General features: G+C 35.8%; 2 protein-coding genes across 3 annotated transcripts; both read right to left on the bottom strand.

Moving 5' to 3' along the window:
* Positions 1-57: 57 nt before the first annotated feature.
* On the bottom strand, positions 58-2,346 carry LOC18608153 (polyol transporter 5-like). Of its 2 annotated transcripts, none has more exons than XM_018115399.2 (3): positions 2,046-2,346; positions 1,458-1,684; positions 58-1,362 (listed from the first exon to the last, which is right to left on the bottom strand). In XM_018115399.2, the coding sequence occupies exons 1-3, from the start codon at positions 2,200-2,202 to the stop codon at positions 268-270; spliced, it is 1,479 nt and encodes a 492-aa protein (XP_017970888.1). In that variant the 5' UTR covers positions 2,203-2,346; the 3' UTR covers positions 58-267. The 2 variants fall into 2 exon arrangements, with proteins under 2 accessions (XP_017970888.1, XP_007042751.2); XM_007042689.3 differs by having other exon boundaries at positions 1,458-1,804; positions 2,046-2,345.
* A 2,125-nt stretch (positions 2,347-4,471) lies between these two features.
* On the bottom strand, positions 4,472-6,713 carry LOC18608151 (polyol transporter 5-like). The gene is made up of 3 exons (XM_018116248.2): positions 6,448-6,713; positions 5,901-6,247; positions 4,472-5,815 (listed from the first exon to the last, which is right to left on the bottom strand). Exons 1-3 carry the CDS (start codon positions 6,605-6,607, stop codon positions 4,706-4,708), a joined length of 1,617 nt encoding a protein of 538 aa, XP_017971737.1. The 5' UTR covers positions 6,608-6,713; the 3' UTR covers positions 4,472-4,705.
* Positions 6,714-13,537: the final 6,824 nt, after the last annotated feature.

Below are 13,537 nucleotides of genomic sequence, written 5' to 3'. Positions count from 1 at the left end.
TAATTGTGATTGTACGAGGACATTGATTGGCTTTCTATATTATTGTGTTAGGCTCAATTTGTTTAACGTGATAGGCAGAGGTGTTGATCCTTTTCCATTGCATAAAGGTTTTATCCTTGCATTTTCCATTTTCGACTTCCGAGAGTCATAACTCACAACTTCATTTCCTCGCAAAGAAAAACCAGGGATGGGATAAATAAAAATTTAAAACTACTCTTCCAATCTTCTATATATATTTTTACTAAACTACCCTAAGATCATTGAACCTTAGCGGCAGTCGGAAGTAGTATTTCCTAACTGAACCTGACGGCTTTCTTCTTCCATTACCGTTGACTTCATCTTCTTAGCCTCCTCCCTCCAACCGACCAATTTACCAAAAAGCCCTTCCATTTCCTCAAGAGTTTTCCCTCGTGTCTCAGGCACACATGTGTAAAAAAACACCCAACCCATGGCAGCTATCCCAGCGAACAAGAAGAAGGCGCCGCCAATTGTGATTGCATTATACAAGGAAATAAACGTCATAGCGGTGACCCCACTCGTCACCCTGTTCACCGCCACTGCCATACTCACCCCTTGCGCGCGTAGCCTCAACGGGAAGATCTCCGAGGTGTAGACACCAGCTATGGGTCCCATCCCAATCGAGAAAAATGCCACGAACGCCAAAACCATTGTGATGCACAGTCCAATGGCCCACACTAGTTTCTCCTCCGAATGATCGATGATAGTTAGGGAAAATGCGATTGCAGCCAATGACGCGACCATGCCCCCCACACTGCTTAAGAGCAACGGACGCCGTCCGATTCTGTCGAGTAAAAACGTGGCCACCAAGATAAAGATTGTCTTGACGAAACCGACAGCTACGGTGGCGAGTAGCTTATCATTTGATGATGTGATCCCGGCTTTTTCAAAAATCCTTGGACTGTATAAAACGACAGCTTCTATGCCGGACGATTGCTGGAAGAATTGAATCCCGATGATGCAAATCAACACATGCCTGATAGCTGGTGTGGGGTATACAAGCAACTCTCTCCACACGCCTTCTCCATGGCTTTGCTTTTGGACTTGAACAACATCGTCTGTTGAACTGGCAGGGATCCCAACTGCTTCTTTGATATCATTGAGTCTAAGCTGAGCTTCCTCTTTGCTGTCCAAGCTTTTATCAAGCACTCTCTTGGCTTCACCGAGTCGACCTTGCATGACCAGCCAACGCGGCGACTCTGGCATCGCCAGAACCCCAACACCCAAGAAAACAGATGGAATTGCCCCAACGCCGAGCATGAATCGCCAGCCTAAGTTCATTGGTAGCTTCGAAAATGCATAGTTCGAAACGTACCCTAATAATATACCACCATTAATAGAAACCTACACACCCAAAAAAACCTTACTTTCTAACTTTGTTTTATGTCCATCAAAACTCAAAAAAGAAAGTAGTAATTTTCAAAGTTCTTTAAAATTACCTCCGTGAATGAGGTGAGGAAACCACGGGATGAAGCAGGGGAGAGTTCAGCAGTATAAACAAGAGCAATCATGATGGCAAAGCCGGCGCCTATACCACCGATGAAACGACCGAACATGAGGAGAGCGTAGTTGGTTGCGAAGGCCATGAGGAGAGCTCCCACGAAGAAAATGGCATTGGCCAACACGATGGTGTAACGGCGGCCTATCCAGTCGGAGGTTCTACCGGCTGCGAATGAACCAACCAGACAGCACAAGTTGAGGATACCGACAAGGATTTCAACTTGAACATCGTTGATTTTGAGGTCCTTTTTTATAAAGATTATAGCTCCACTCATCACTCCAATATCTATTTCATGCAGAAAAAAACATTTACGTCATAATTAAAGAAAAGGTAATAGTACTAACATGCATTTAAGTTTTAATGCAAAATGACCGCCAATATGTTATCCATAAACCCTTTTATTTCCTGGGAAAGATACTACTGCAAGTACTTAGTTTAGGGTTCTTAAGAAAACCTTTTTTTTTTATTTTTTATTGTTTTCTGTTTGTAAAACAAAGAATGGAAACGCCTAAGAAAAGAGACTTACCATAACCAAGTAAGATGGTAGTTAAGGAAGCAAGTACAGCACAAGCAAAAGCAAACATATTTCTTTTAGGTTTGTTTGCAGGCTCAAAATCTGCTAGAGTTTTGTTGTCTATAAGTTGAGCTGAAACGACAGTGTTCTCTACTCCCAACCCAGCCATGTTTTCTAGGTACAAAAGGATGAGAAAGAGAGCGAGATTTGTTGTATATATGGAAGTGTAGTCTGGTAGTTTTAGAGATTCAAGTAGCCATGAGTCTCTTCCGAGTTTGGTATGTGGGGGTAGAGGGTTTGTTGAGACTCAGACGCTTCAGTTGCTTAAAAAAGACCAAATTATAGCATAGTACAAAATAAGGTTACATCAAGGTGGGCCAATACCTTCCCCTTTACTTTACCATCCACATAGTACAATCAACATGTGTGAGCTATCGTTATTATGGGGTCCGTATGAGACACACCCTAGCAAACAATCACACGAAAAATTCAATTTGACTACTCATTTAAAATACATATTAATTAAATAATTATTTACTATTTCATACTAATTTGTATATAATCGGATAGTTGAAGACCAACAACATTATATGAGTGAATTATGAGCAAAATATTATATGAATCGAACTTGTTGTTGTCAAAATTGATTTGCTATCAGAAAACCTGAAATATGTAAATCCTGGACACCAAGAAGAAAGCATTAAGATTGGTGAACGTACGGGCCTGTCTTTCATTCTATGAAGCTTTTCACTTGTCCTCAATGTGGGCAAACTACAACCCTTTATTTATACTAGGATTTTCAGATGTTAGAGGGGACTGCGCCTAATTTATAATAACAAAAGCTTACATATACGCAGATCCATCAGTCAAAGGTACCCAAAACAAGTTACAGGTCCTGCACCCAATTAAACCATATCACATTCACCCCTAATTAAAAAGGACAGGGCAAGAAAATTCGTTCACCGGGACATGCATGCCGTTGCAGTTGTGGGAGGCTTGCTCTTAATGATGTTGTTTCATCTTGGAAAAGTTATCCCCTGGTGGAGATATGGGGTTCGAGAGTGAGCATATATTCAAGTTGAGCCATGAGATAACTCAATTATTATACGCATCAGGGGTTATGGAAAATGAAACTTGAGACCACTTTGTACAGTAACAACTATTCTTTGCTTGATTTCATCCTTCTATATATGTATCTTTGCATTCATAATCAAAGTCGATTTAGATTATCAAGTTGGCATGCAGAACTTGCTAGCCGCCCAAAATTATGTGGAAGGGAAACCATCAACACGGTAGTTTATGTCAGGGTTGATCCCACTAGCAATCTTCGCAAGAGATGAGTACTGAGCCTGAGCCCTGAGGTTGCCAATGTCACGAGAAAATGTGTGTACAAATGCCTACAACAAATACCATTGGTTTAGGCGAAAGAAAATCTTAAAGATATCAAACCAATACCCAACTAACTAAAACCATAGCCATTTACATCACTAGGAGAGACATTTTAATCAGAGTCAAATCCCCTCGAGTAGTCAAGTGTCATACTATCCTTCACCAGGACATAAATTTAGACCCCACAATCGTGCTTTGTTAGTCCTCTTTCTATAGGACATATACCACAGGCTTGCTCACTGGTTTATTGTCCATCACATCTCTCGCATGTCTCGTGGAATATCTTGCTTGATTCGGTTTTATTGCGGTCTGATCAATTAGTATGATCCATATATATTTTTTGGAACTTTTTTAAAATGATTGGCTTGCTTTTAGTCATTTGATTAAGATACAGCACTTACCAAACAAAACTCAGAGCAGAATGAGAGTTTTTCTTTCTTCTCCGTTTGTATTCATAAATTGCTTTCTCTAATTAAGTTATAGGTTGCTGTAGGTTATACTTGTTTCCAGTTGTTTCAAATAGGGGTGGATCGGTTGAGAGAGTATGGTAGTGTGATTGCCCATTGTGATGGTTGATGGGACCGCCTTAATTCTTTCTAAAAATGAATACCAAATAAAATACTATTACTAATGGTAAAGTAAAAAAAAAAAATTATATTAAAAGAATGAAGAGAAGTGAAATTAAGGTTTATTCCGCTCAACCATTCCAGTCATGAGTTCTTATCTAAGCAGAAACATAACCCAGTTTCTTGTGAAAGTAGAAAAAAGTTATGTTTCCAACAGAGAATGACCTCCCTCTAACTCGCACGCTAACCGACCATCCATCAACCCATTTGTCACCTCTGCCTTTGCTTCCCCAATTATTGGAGCTCCCTCCAAGTAGGGTGTGTCTCATAATATATAGTGCAATCATTTAATTTTTTCTTGTCTTTATATTAATGTTAATTTCTTAACATATTGAGACTTCCTTTGATCAACATTTTTGTCAAAAAAAAAAGAAAAGAAAACATATCTTAATTAATTTTAAAGGGAAAAGAACACTAAGGAGATTGTAAAGTGTTTCTTTTGGAATTCATAATAATTTTCCTTTCCGGTTTCCATTGCATAAAAGCATTTACATTTTCTTCCTTTTTTTACCCGCAAGGGTCACACCTTGAACTTCATTTTCCTTGGAAACAAAAAGAACCAGGAAAAAAGGAAAAACAAACCTACTCTTCTCCTTCGTTTCAGATCTAAACCATACCAAACACATATATTTACCATATTGCCCTTCTTCATCTACCTTAGCGACCGTTAGTAGTTGTATTTCCTAGCTGAATCTGACCGTTACTTGTTCCATCACCGTTAACTTCCTTCATCCTCATCTTCAGCTTCTTAGCCTCCTTCCTCCAACCCATCAATTTGCCAAAAAGCCCTTCCATTTCCTCCAGCGTTTTCCCTTGGGTTTCCGGCAAGCACGTGTAGAAAAAGAACCATGCCACCGTCGCCACCCCGGCGAACAAGAAAAACGCCCCGCCAATGGATATAGCCTTATACAACGAAATAAAGGACATCGAAATTACCCCACTGGTCACCCTGTTAGCCGCCACTGCCATACTCGCTCCCTGGGCGCGTAGCCTCAATGGGAAGATCTCCGAGCTGTACACCCACGTGATGGGGCCCATCCCTATAGAGAAGAATGCCACGTAAGCCAAAACCATCGTGATGCACAATGCGATGGCCCACATTAGTTTCTCGTCTGAATGATCGATGATCGTTAGTGAAAGCCCGAGTGTAGCTAATGATGCGACCATGCCTCCTACGCTACTGAGAAGCAACGGACGACGTCCGATTCTATCTAGGAAAAAGGTTGCCACCAAAATGAAGATTGTCTTGACAAATCCGACGGCTACGGTGGCGAGTAGCTTCTCGTCTGATGATGTGATCCCGGCTTTTTCAAAGATCCTTGGACTGTACAAAACGACAGCGTCTATGCCGGATGCCTGCTGGAAGAAATGAATCCCGATCGCACAAATCAACACATGCCTAACAGCGGGTGTGGGGTATAAAAGTAATTCTTTCCAGACGCCTTCCCCGTGGCTTTTCTTTTGAACCTGAACGATGTCGTCGGTGCAATCTTGGGGGATTCCTGCTGCTTCCTTGATGTCACTGAGTCTAAGCTGAGCTTCTTCTTTGGTGTCTGAAGTTTTGTCGAGAACTCTCTTGGCTTCACCGAGTCGGCCTTGCATAACCAGCCAACGCGGGGACTCGGGCATCGCTATAACACCAATAGCCAAGAAAACTGATGGGACTCCACCAATGCCAAGCATTAGCCGCCAACCTATGTTAGTTGGCAGCTTCGAAAATGCATAGTTCGAAACGTAGCCCAATAATATACCACCATTGATAAAGACCTATAACCCAAAAGGAAAATCCATATAAGCTTCATTTATATATATAAAAAAAAAAAACAAGAAGTAATTTTCAAAGTTTCAAGACCTCTGGGAATGAGGTGAGGAAACCGCGAGAGGAAGCAGGGGAGACTTCAGCAGTGTAAACGGGAGCAATCATGAGGGCATAGCCAACGCCAATACCAGCTACAAAACGACCGACCATGAGGAAAGCGTAGTTGGTGGCAAAGCCCATGAGGAGAGCTCCTACAAAGAAAATGGCACAAGCGAACACGATGGTGTAACGACGACCGATCCAGTCAGAAGTTCTACCGGCTGCGCATGAACCGACAAGACAGTACAAGTTGAGGATACCGACAAGGATCTCAACTTGAACGTCGTTGATTTTGAGGTCGTCTTTTATGTAGATTACGGCTCCACTCATCACTCCAATATCTATTTTATGCAAAAATAAGAAATCGTTTTAAAAGGAAAATCACCACAAAAACATTATCCAAACTTTTTCTTTTTTTTTATAATTCTTTTTTTTTTCTGAGAAAGATGCTACTGCTTTCTAGTTTGCATTTACAAGTCTAGAAAGCCTTCTCTGTTCGTGAACAAAAGTAGAAAAGTTCAGTTGACGGCAGAATACTTACCATAACCAAGTAAAATGGAAGTTAAGGAAGCAAGTATGGCGCAAGCAAAAGCGAACTTGTTTCTTTTAGGTTTCTTTGCAGGCTCAAAATCACCAAGAGTTTTGTTGTCTACTACAGGTTTACTTGAAACGGCAACGTTCTCTGCTCCCAACCCAGCCATCTTCGTACAGCTAGACAAAGAAAGCGAGACTAACTGTGCGTATAGTATTAGAGATTCAAGCAGCCATGAATCTCTCAGGTTTGCTATGCAAAGACGACTTTTGTTAAGATGCAGAGTTTGCTTAAATAGGCCAAAATTACACAAAGGTTACATCATGGTGGACCATACCATACCAACACTCTCCCCATTTTATTTTCATAATTTTAACTTCCATATACCATATGGTCGTAAAATCATGTGCAAGCTGTATTATTATTTTGGTCTGTTGGATGCGCTGTGTCACAGCTGTTTTCCCTTCCCAAAATAACTGTCGACCAAGACTACAGATTTTCCCTCCCAAAAGACTATAATCCTGTACAAAATTTGATTAAAATCTTTTTATATCGCAGGCTTTGTCTTGATTTTGAGCAATTTTTCTCATTAGTTTGTGAAGATCGAGTTGGACAAAATAATTAAATTCCTTTTTTAAATCAATTGGGAGCCAAAAGACAAAGACCACTGCTTTAGTTTTATTTCTTTTTCCTTTTTATTTATTTAATTTATTATTTTGTCTGTATAGAAACGTTTTTGGGTTTTTCTGCATAGCCTATTATTTTACCACGTTCAGCTGCCATGGCCGCTGGGAATTTCACGTTTAGCTACGCAAGGAAACTCGGATTTTACCGTCTCAAAATACTAATGATAGCTCCTTCTCATAAAAAATTTCAAAGTCTTTGCTGTTTTCTTGGGCAAGAATTTTCAAAGTGTAATCAATCATGTATTAGGTACAACAAAGAACAAGAACTATAAGAGTAATGAGGACATTAGGAATTGACTAGTTAATTTTGATCTTAGTAGAAAGATAATTATTTATAGCTAATAATGCTTTCGTGTAGGCAGTGGCTCCAAATTAATAATAAACGATCCTGATGTTAATGTAATAAGATTACTTTAATGCATAAAGGTGTAATTATAAGTAACATATCTTTATTCATTTGCTCTGTAAAAAATATTTGTATACGTTTTATACATTGAAACAAGTTTGCAAGTTACTTTCATGCGTACAATGGGACGTATTCGTCTTATACACTGGTCACCAAAGCAGAAGTTGTTTACTAGCATAATAAACAATATTGATTACCGGACGATCTGTTCATTAAGGAATAGATTAACTTCGTAAGTAAGACCATCATTAGTCTCATCTTGTAATGAGACTTGTTGCATTCTGATTGGTTAATGTTAATTTCCAAAGTTTGTTCAATCCAAGATATATAGGATAATTGCACGTCACTAAATTAATTAATAAAGGTTAATTTTACCATGTTAGTATTAAGATATATCTATGTTTCTAGGCAAGAAGACATAACCCATATGTGGAAAAAGCAAAATTCTTTTGCATTGAGGGGAATATGCTTTGTGTATCTCTGCTTTCACTTTTCTAGAAACAAAAGGAGAGCTACGAAAGCAAATATTGCAAATGAAATGAACTTGTCCAATTCATTGGCAGATTCTGAACAAAATTTATGAAATGTGCCAATTTTTTTTTTTTTAAAAGTCAAGCAAGTCAACGAGGAAGAGATATGGGAGGGAAGGAAATAGGCAGCTTATTTGAATGGTTTCCACTTATTTGTCCAATTGGGACCCAAAAATTTCCTACTTTTTGGAGTCAACAAAGACAGGCTAATCTATCAAACATGGGAAGAGCCCACCTCGATTTTTATATTGATGTTGAGCGATGGCTTTCTTGCAAATTGCACTCCTCCTTGCTCTTCAATAATTCTCTACTATTTTTTTCTCTATCTAGAAAAAATCCAAAACAAAACCAAGAGTAGAAACATTGCGCAACTACGTTCACAAGTTTGCACGTATAACTTTCTTGATTCTTCAACGTGAAGGAATATTGGTCACAAGAAGCAAATGTGGTGCTCAATCACTTATGATCCATGTACACACCGATCAGTTGCTCCTTGCTTCATTCCAAAGGAATTTCAAAGTGTAATTTAAAAAAATTAAATATACTTGAACTTCAAGAATATTATGCATTTAATTTTGACATAATTTGAGTAACATATTAATTAATTTGTTGTCAAATCAAAGGAATTTAAAGGAAAAAAAAAAAAGAAGAAGAAGAAAAGAGAAAAATCTATGCCCAATGTAAGTTGCAAAAAGGTTACTCTATGTATGTTATGTTGGAGGCTCTAGTGTACTTAGTCCATGATGAAACGTAATTGTGTATGTCACACCAAATCTGCGGTTGAATTATCTAGAACAACGGATTCAAATTGATATTTATGTATTCATTATACCTTTTTTTTTTAAAAAAATAAAATTATATCCACATGTTAAAATGATAATGCTTTCAGCTTGTTTCAATTTTTGGTTTAACCTGATAACTGGTTCCGTTTGTATATTTCTTTATCAATGAATCTTATCTTTCCAAAAAAACAAAAGTTGATAAGATATTATATGGTAAAAGGATTTGTATAAATTTTTTGACTATTCTAAGTCATAAAAATAGACATCTCCTATAAACTTCAAACTCTTATTAGCAACTGTATCCTGTGTGAACAAGTTGAAAATTGATACCACAATTACGAAAATTCTAATTTACTTAATTTCTTAAATCATCATACATCACCTCAAATATAATAATCTTTTATTCCAATATAAAATAAAAAATAATAATTAATTTATTCTGTAAAAGTTACACGAAATGACGGATTAATTTGACTATTTGGAGTGCACGATTTGACCGGGGAACGTAACCTTTCAAAGTTTCAACCATATAGAACTTGAACGTTGATCATTGATCCTTGCTCAACTTACCTATTCTTAATTGATTTCTTTGACTTACCTGAGATCATGATTTGATGACCAAGGGCGAGAGAGAGAAGTGGGAAGTCGCTAATTGACAGACTGGCAAGCAAGTTGAATATTTGGAATAATATTGTTTAAAATTATTATGATTTGCATCATTTCTATTTTATATTGTACGCCCAATAAAAACGTTAACCCAAGCTTTGCGATAAGGACAAATGGATTAAAATAAACCACTTTTAAATAAAAGTGTCATTTAATTAATTTTGTTAGAGTTTGAAAACTATCTTTAGAGATTCTGCTGCCGTTTTCATTCGTATTCATTGAATTTTGAACTTAGATTCACGTTCGGGATTCATATTTTCAAAGTGTATAAAGCCATTTTTACTTTATCAACCTTATTTGTCTTTTCTTTTGTTTTTTTAATAAAAAAATTGTTAATTTATCGATTAAATAATGAGTATTATTGGGTATTTCTTTCGGGTACTTTAGTATTATTGATTAGTGAAGATGCTGGCTAATGACTAAATGATTTTGAAAGCCTAACAGAAGAACATATAGAAGCAAACAACTTCCTTTTTTATTCATTGGGTGGGGGGCTGCTAATTGCTATGCGTCAAAAATATCACTTCATTTGCTTAATTATTTATCTTATCAATGTAATTTATAATAAAAAAATCCTAACAGAAACTAATTTGTTAATAGCAGGATTCTTAGTGTTACTTTAATTAGCATGATCAATCCATTTGGCACTTCAAATGATGCACCAGATCATCGACACATTGACCCGAAAGATCGGGCAAGGAGAACCCAATCTTATTTAATAAGCCAATGAATCTAAAAAAACTAACACAAACAGTTACACAAATGTCTAAATAATCTAAGAAGTAAGCAAGTGAAATAAACAACGTAATGAACTCAGTTGAGCTGTACCTCATCATATTGTCTTGCTCTCAACTCTCAGCCCTCCATGCTTCCCAGTCGGTGGGCAAGTTGTTTCGACCAACCCATAAAAAATGTTTCTATTTCGGATAAATTACTAAAACAATTATAATATATATATATATATATCATTATCCGTTGTATTAATTAAGGAAAATGTAAGATGGTTTTCATAAAAAAAATATAATTAATTTATTCTAGATTCTTAAATTTAATAAGAATTCTAATTTAATTAAAATAATATTTATATTTTAACTGATTCTAAACAATGCCTATTAACACTTTTGATAATGGGACCCATTGATTAATAATAAATCAAACAAGTTGGGGTGATTGTTGGTTTTAAGCCCTTTGATTTAACTCCAATTGATTCCAGATGTAAAAAGTTGGAACAGAAAAAATAAAAAATAAAAAATAAAGAGATAAAAGGGTGGTGATACCTTATTAATAAAACTGTGTCCACATCCCAGTTTCAAAGGAGTTGGAGCTAATCAAGGATTAAGAGGCAGCTGTCTTATGTAATGATTATTTAATGGATGGGACGATCTATAATTAACGTAAATCACATTTTTAAACTATGAAATTTAGAACGAATTGCAACAAGAAGCATGTCAAAATCCTGGGTACCACCTTCTATTTTATGTGTTCATGTTACACTAATCATCAATCAAAGAAAGCAAATTAAAAGTGCATGTGCAAGTCCTTTTCAAGCCTACATATCACATAAACTTCATAATTTGCATATACTATGTTAGCACATCCTTCCTCTCAGAATAAGTTTACTAATTTACGAATGACTTGGCAGGAAGATCAATCATGCAGTAACCAGGGATTAATTAGTTTTGCCTACCCTATATAGACCTGTTTTTGAAGAGATTCTATTTTAATTTTGCGCACCAATAATTAAGTTTTGGTAGAGTTAATTAAACCTGTTGTACTTTAAATTAATTCATTAATTGCAGTATCATGATAGGCATCTATTTCTTTATATTTGTAAATTAAATATATGAAAAATGATTCAATGGTGTAATATTTAAAAAAAATTCTGAACTATTTAAAAGAATTTAAATAAACTTTTGTTCTTTTATTAGGTTCAATTAAGCTCTTTTACACTTTTTTTGAACAAAATAAGTTCTTATGATTAATGATTGGCTAACTGTTATAAATTAAAATGTCATATGTTATTTTATGTTATGTGACGTTAACGTGACATACTGATATGATATGATGATATAATCATATGACATTTTTCATTTTCTACGTGAATGTCATGTGAGTATAAAATGATAAGTGATATTTTAACTAATGATAATTAGTCAACTGTTAATCATAAAAACTTATTTGATTCAAAATAAAAATAAAAATATTTAATTAAATACAATACAAAAAGAATAACTTATTTGACTTTTCTTAAATATTTTAAGAACTTTTACAAGTATTATGCCTTTAATTATTGACCCTCTCTAAATCTGCCTTCAAAAAGAGAATGTAATTGTCTTATAAGTTCATGCATGTTTTACACACACATTATTATTATATGCATGCGTGTAATTATATGTACATATATAATTGTTTTAATGAAAAATAACCTTGATAATATAAGTTAATAATTTCTCACTGCTTGAATCACAAATAAGCATTTTTTTTTCTTTTTTGGAAAGATAAGCTTACTCCACTTGTTCTTCCCATGGTTTTGACTAGATAGCTAAGAAGATTGAAGAGTTAAACAGTGACTGAATTTTGTCACTTGGATCACGTAAAAGAAAACAAAATAAGTAAAAGGAAAATAAATGATTGTTCAATTCTTCAAGATTGAGAAGACAAAATATCTTTTTCCTATTTTAGCAAATGATTAATCGAGGAAGCAAAAAGGGTACCGACTTGGCGTCCGGGACAATTGAAAGCTACGTTTGTCATTTCAAATGAATGTATAACATTTTTCTAAGTAATGACTACTGAGTAAAGTGGAGTGTCAAACACTTCTTCGATTAAAATTATGAAAAGGCATGTAGAATATATATTAGATGCTTAATATAAGTTATGTTCATACTTGATTGGTAACCTGGTTATTAATTAATTACTATTATATTGACTTTGCTTTAAGAAAATATTAGTTTCAAACATTTTAATGATTCAAAAATTACGATTCGTGAATTAAATTAACTATATTGAAAATGGATTTTTCATAATATATATAGTAATTCAATTTCTCCAAAATTACGACCCATGTCACAATCTATACAAAACTATTAGGAAACTGATAAAGCGACATCCCCCAATTTACCTTTTAGGTTTTGTCCAAAATAGGCTCTACATTTCGGCTAGTCATCTCTATCAAAGTGAGTTATCTTTCGAAATCACGAGGGGCAATAAAGTCCAGGAATTGAAAATGCTTTTGCTTCACTCAAAATGGGTTTTTGAAAGTGACCAATTGGGGTCTCGAAGCGACGGACCGCAGTGGGGGTGTACACGTTTTGGAGTAGAGAAATTTGCCTCCTCCTTAGTCCACCACACGTGCCTTTGAATTTGGCTTCACTGCCAATAATTTCTCTGCAAAATCTCTTTGTAAAGTCTGTTCCGTAACTGCCGACTTGTGATCAATAATTGCCATTCTCTTTACGACTTTGCCCCTTAACCCAATTCTTTGGGCATTCAGTCTTTCTCCTCTGAAATTTCTTCAGAGGATGACATCTTGATTGTTAGTTAGGCACACCTTAGCCACTTGAATTGTATGGACATTTTAGCGTCTCGTGTCATGTTAGAACAGCAACATATTATGACATACGCCTGAGCTTGCCATTCTTGTTTTTTTGGTAAGATCCCGGATTTCCATAGCCAAATGGAACCTCAATTACTTAATAGTAAATTGGGAATTGACTTTTCTTAGCCAAGCCTATATCTATTTATTTTTGCTTGTTATAATTGCTTTGGTATAAGGACAGCCTTGCTGTTTGCTTACTACTAGAAGAGGGCGTGGAAAGCAACATTATTTCACACATTTATCTTATTCTTTGTTTCAAGTTTTGCAGTCAACTGACCAAATAAAAACATTTAAACACTTTGAAATGATCGTAATTTTCAATTCAAAAGTTTACTTAGAATTTGCCAGAGAACTCAGCTAAGGTCACTCAAAGCTGAAACCTTGTCCTTCATCAAACAAGACAAAATTAACGTGTCTCAAATCAGCTAGCC

This window comes from Theobroma cacao, chromosome 2 (assembly GCF_053813885.1).
Source record: "Theobroma cacao isolate CCN51 chromosome 2, ASM5381388v1, whole genome shotgun sequence".
Classification (NCBI taxonomy): domain Eukaryota; kingdom Viridiplantae; phylum Streptophyta; class Magnoliopsida; order Malvales; family Malvaceae; genus Theobroma; species Theobroma cacao.
This window is presented reverse-complemented; position numbering and strand designations above follow the sequence as displayed.

Excerpts from the sequence above, each read along its gene's own strand:
- LOC18608153 (XM_007042689.3), bottom strand. The coding sequence starts at position 2,202 with ATGGCTGGGTTGGGAGTAGAGAACACTGTCGTTTCAGCTCAACTTATA. Across the intron at positions 1,805-2,045 it reads TACCATCTTACTTGGTTATG|ATATTGGAGTGATGAGTGGA; the intron begins GTAAGTCTCTTT and ends TGCATGAAATAG. Across the intron at positions 1,363-1,457 it reads TCCTCACCTCATTCACGGAG|GTTTCTATTAATGGTGGTAT; the intron begins GTAATTTTAAAG and ends TTGGGTGTGTAG.
- LOC18608151 (XM_018116248.2), bottom strand. The coding sequence starts at position 6,607 with ATGGCTGGGTTGGGAGCAGAGAACGTTGCCGTTTCAAGTAAACCTGTA. Across the intron at positions 6,248-6,447 it reads TTCCATTTTACTTGGTTATG|ATATTGGAGTGATGAGTGGA; the intron begins GTAAGTATTCTG and ends TGCATAAAATAG. Across the intron at positions 5,816-5,900 it reads TCCTCACCTCATTCCCAGAG|GTCTTTATCAATGGTGGTAT; the intron begins GTCTTGAAACTT and ends TTTGGGTTATAG.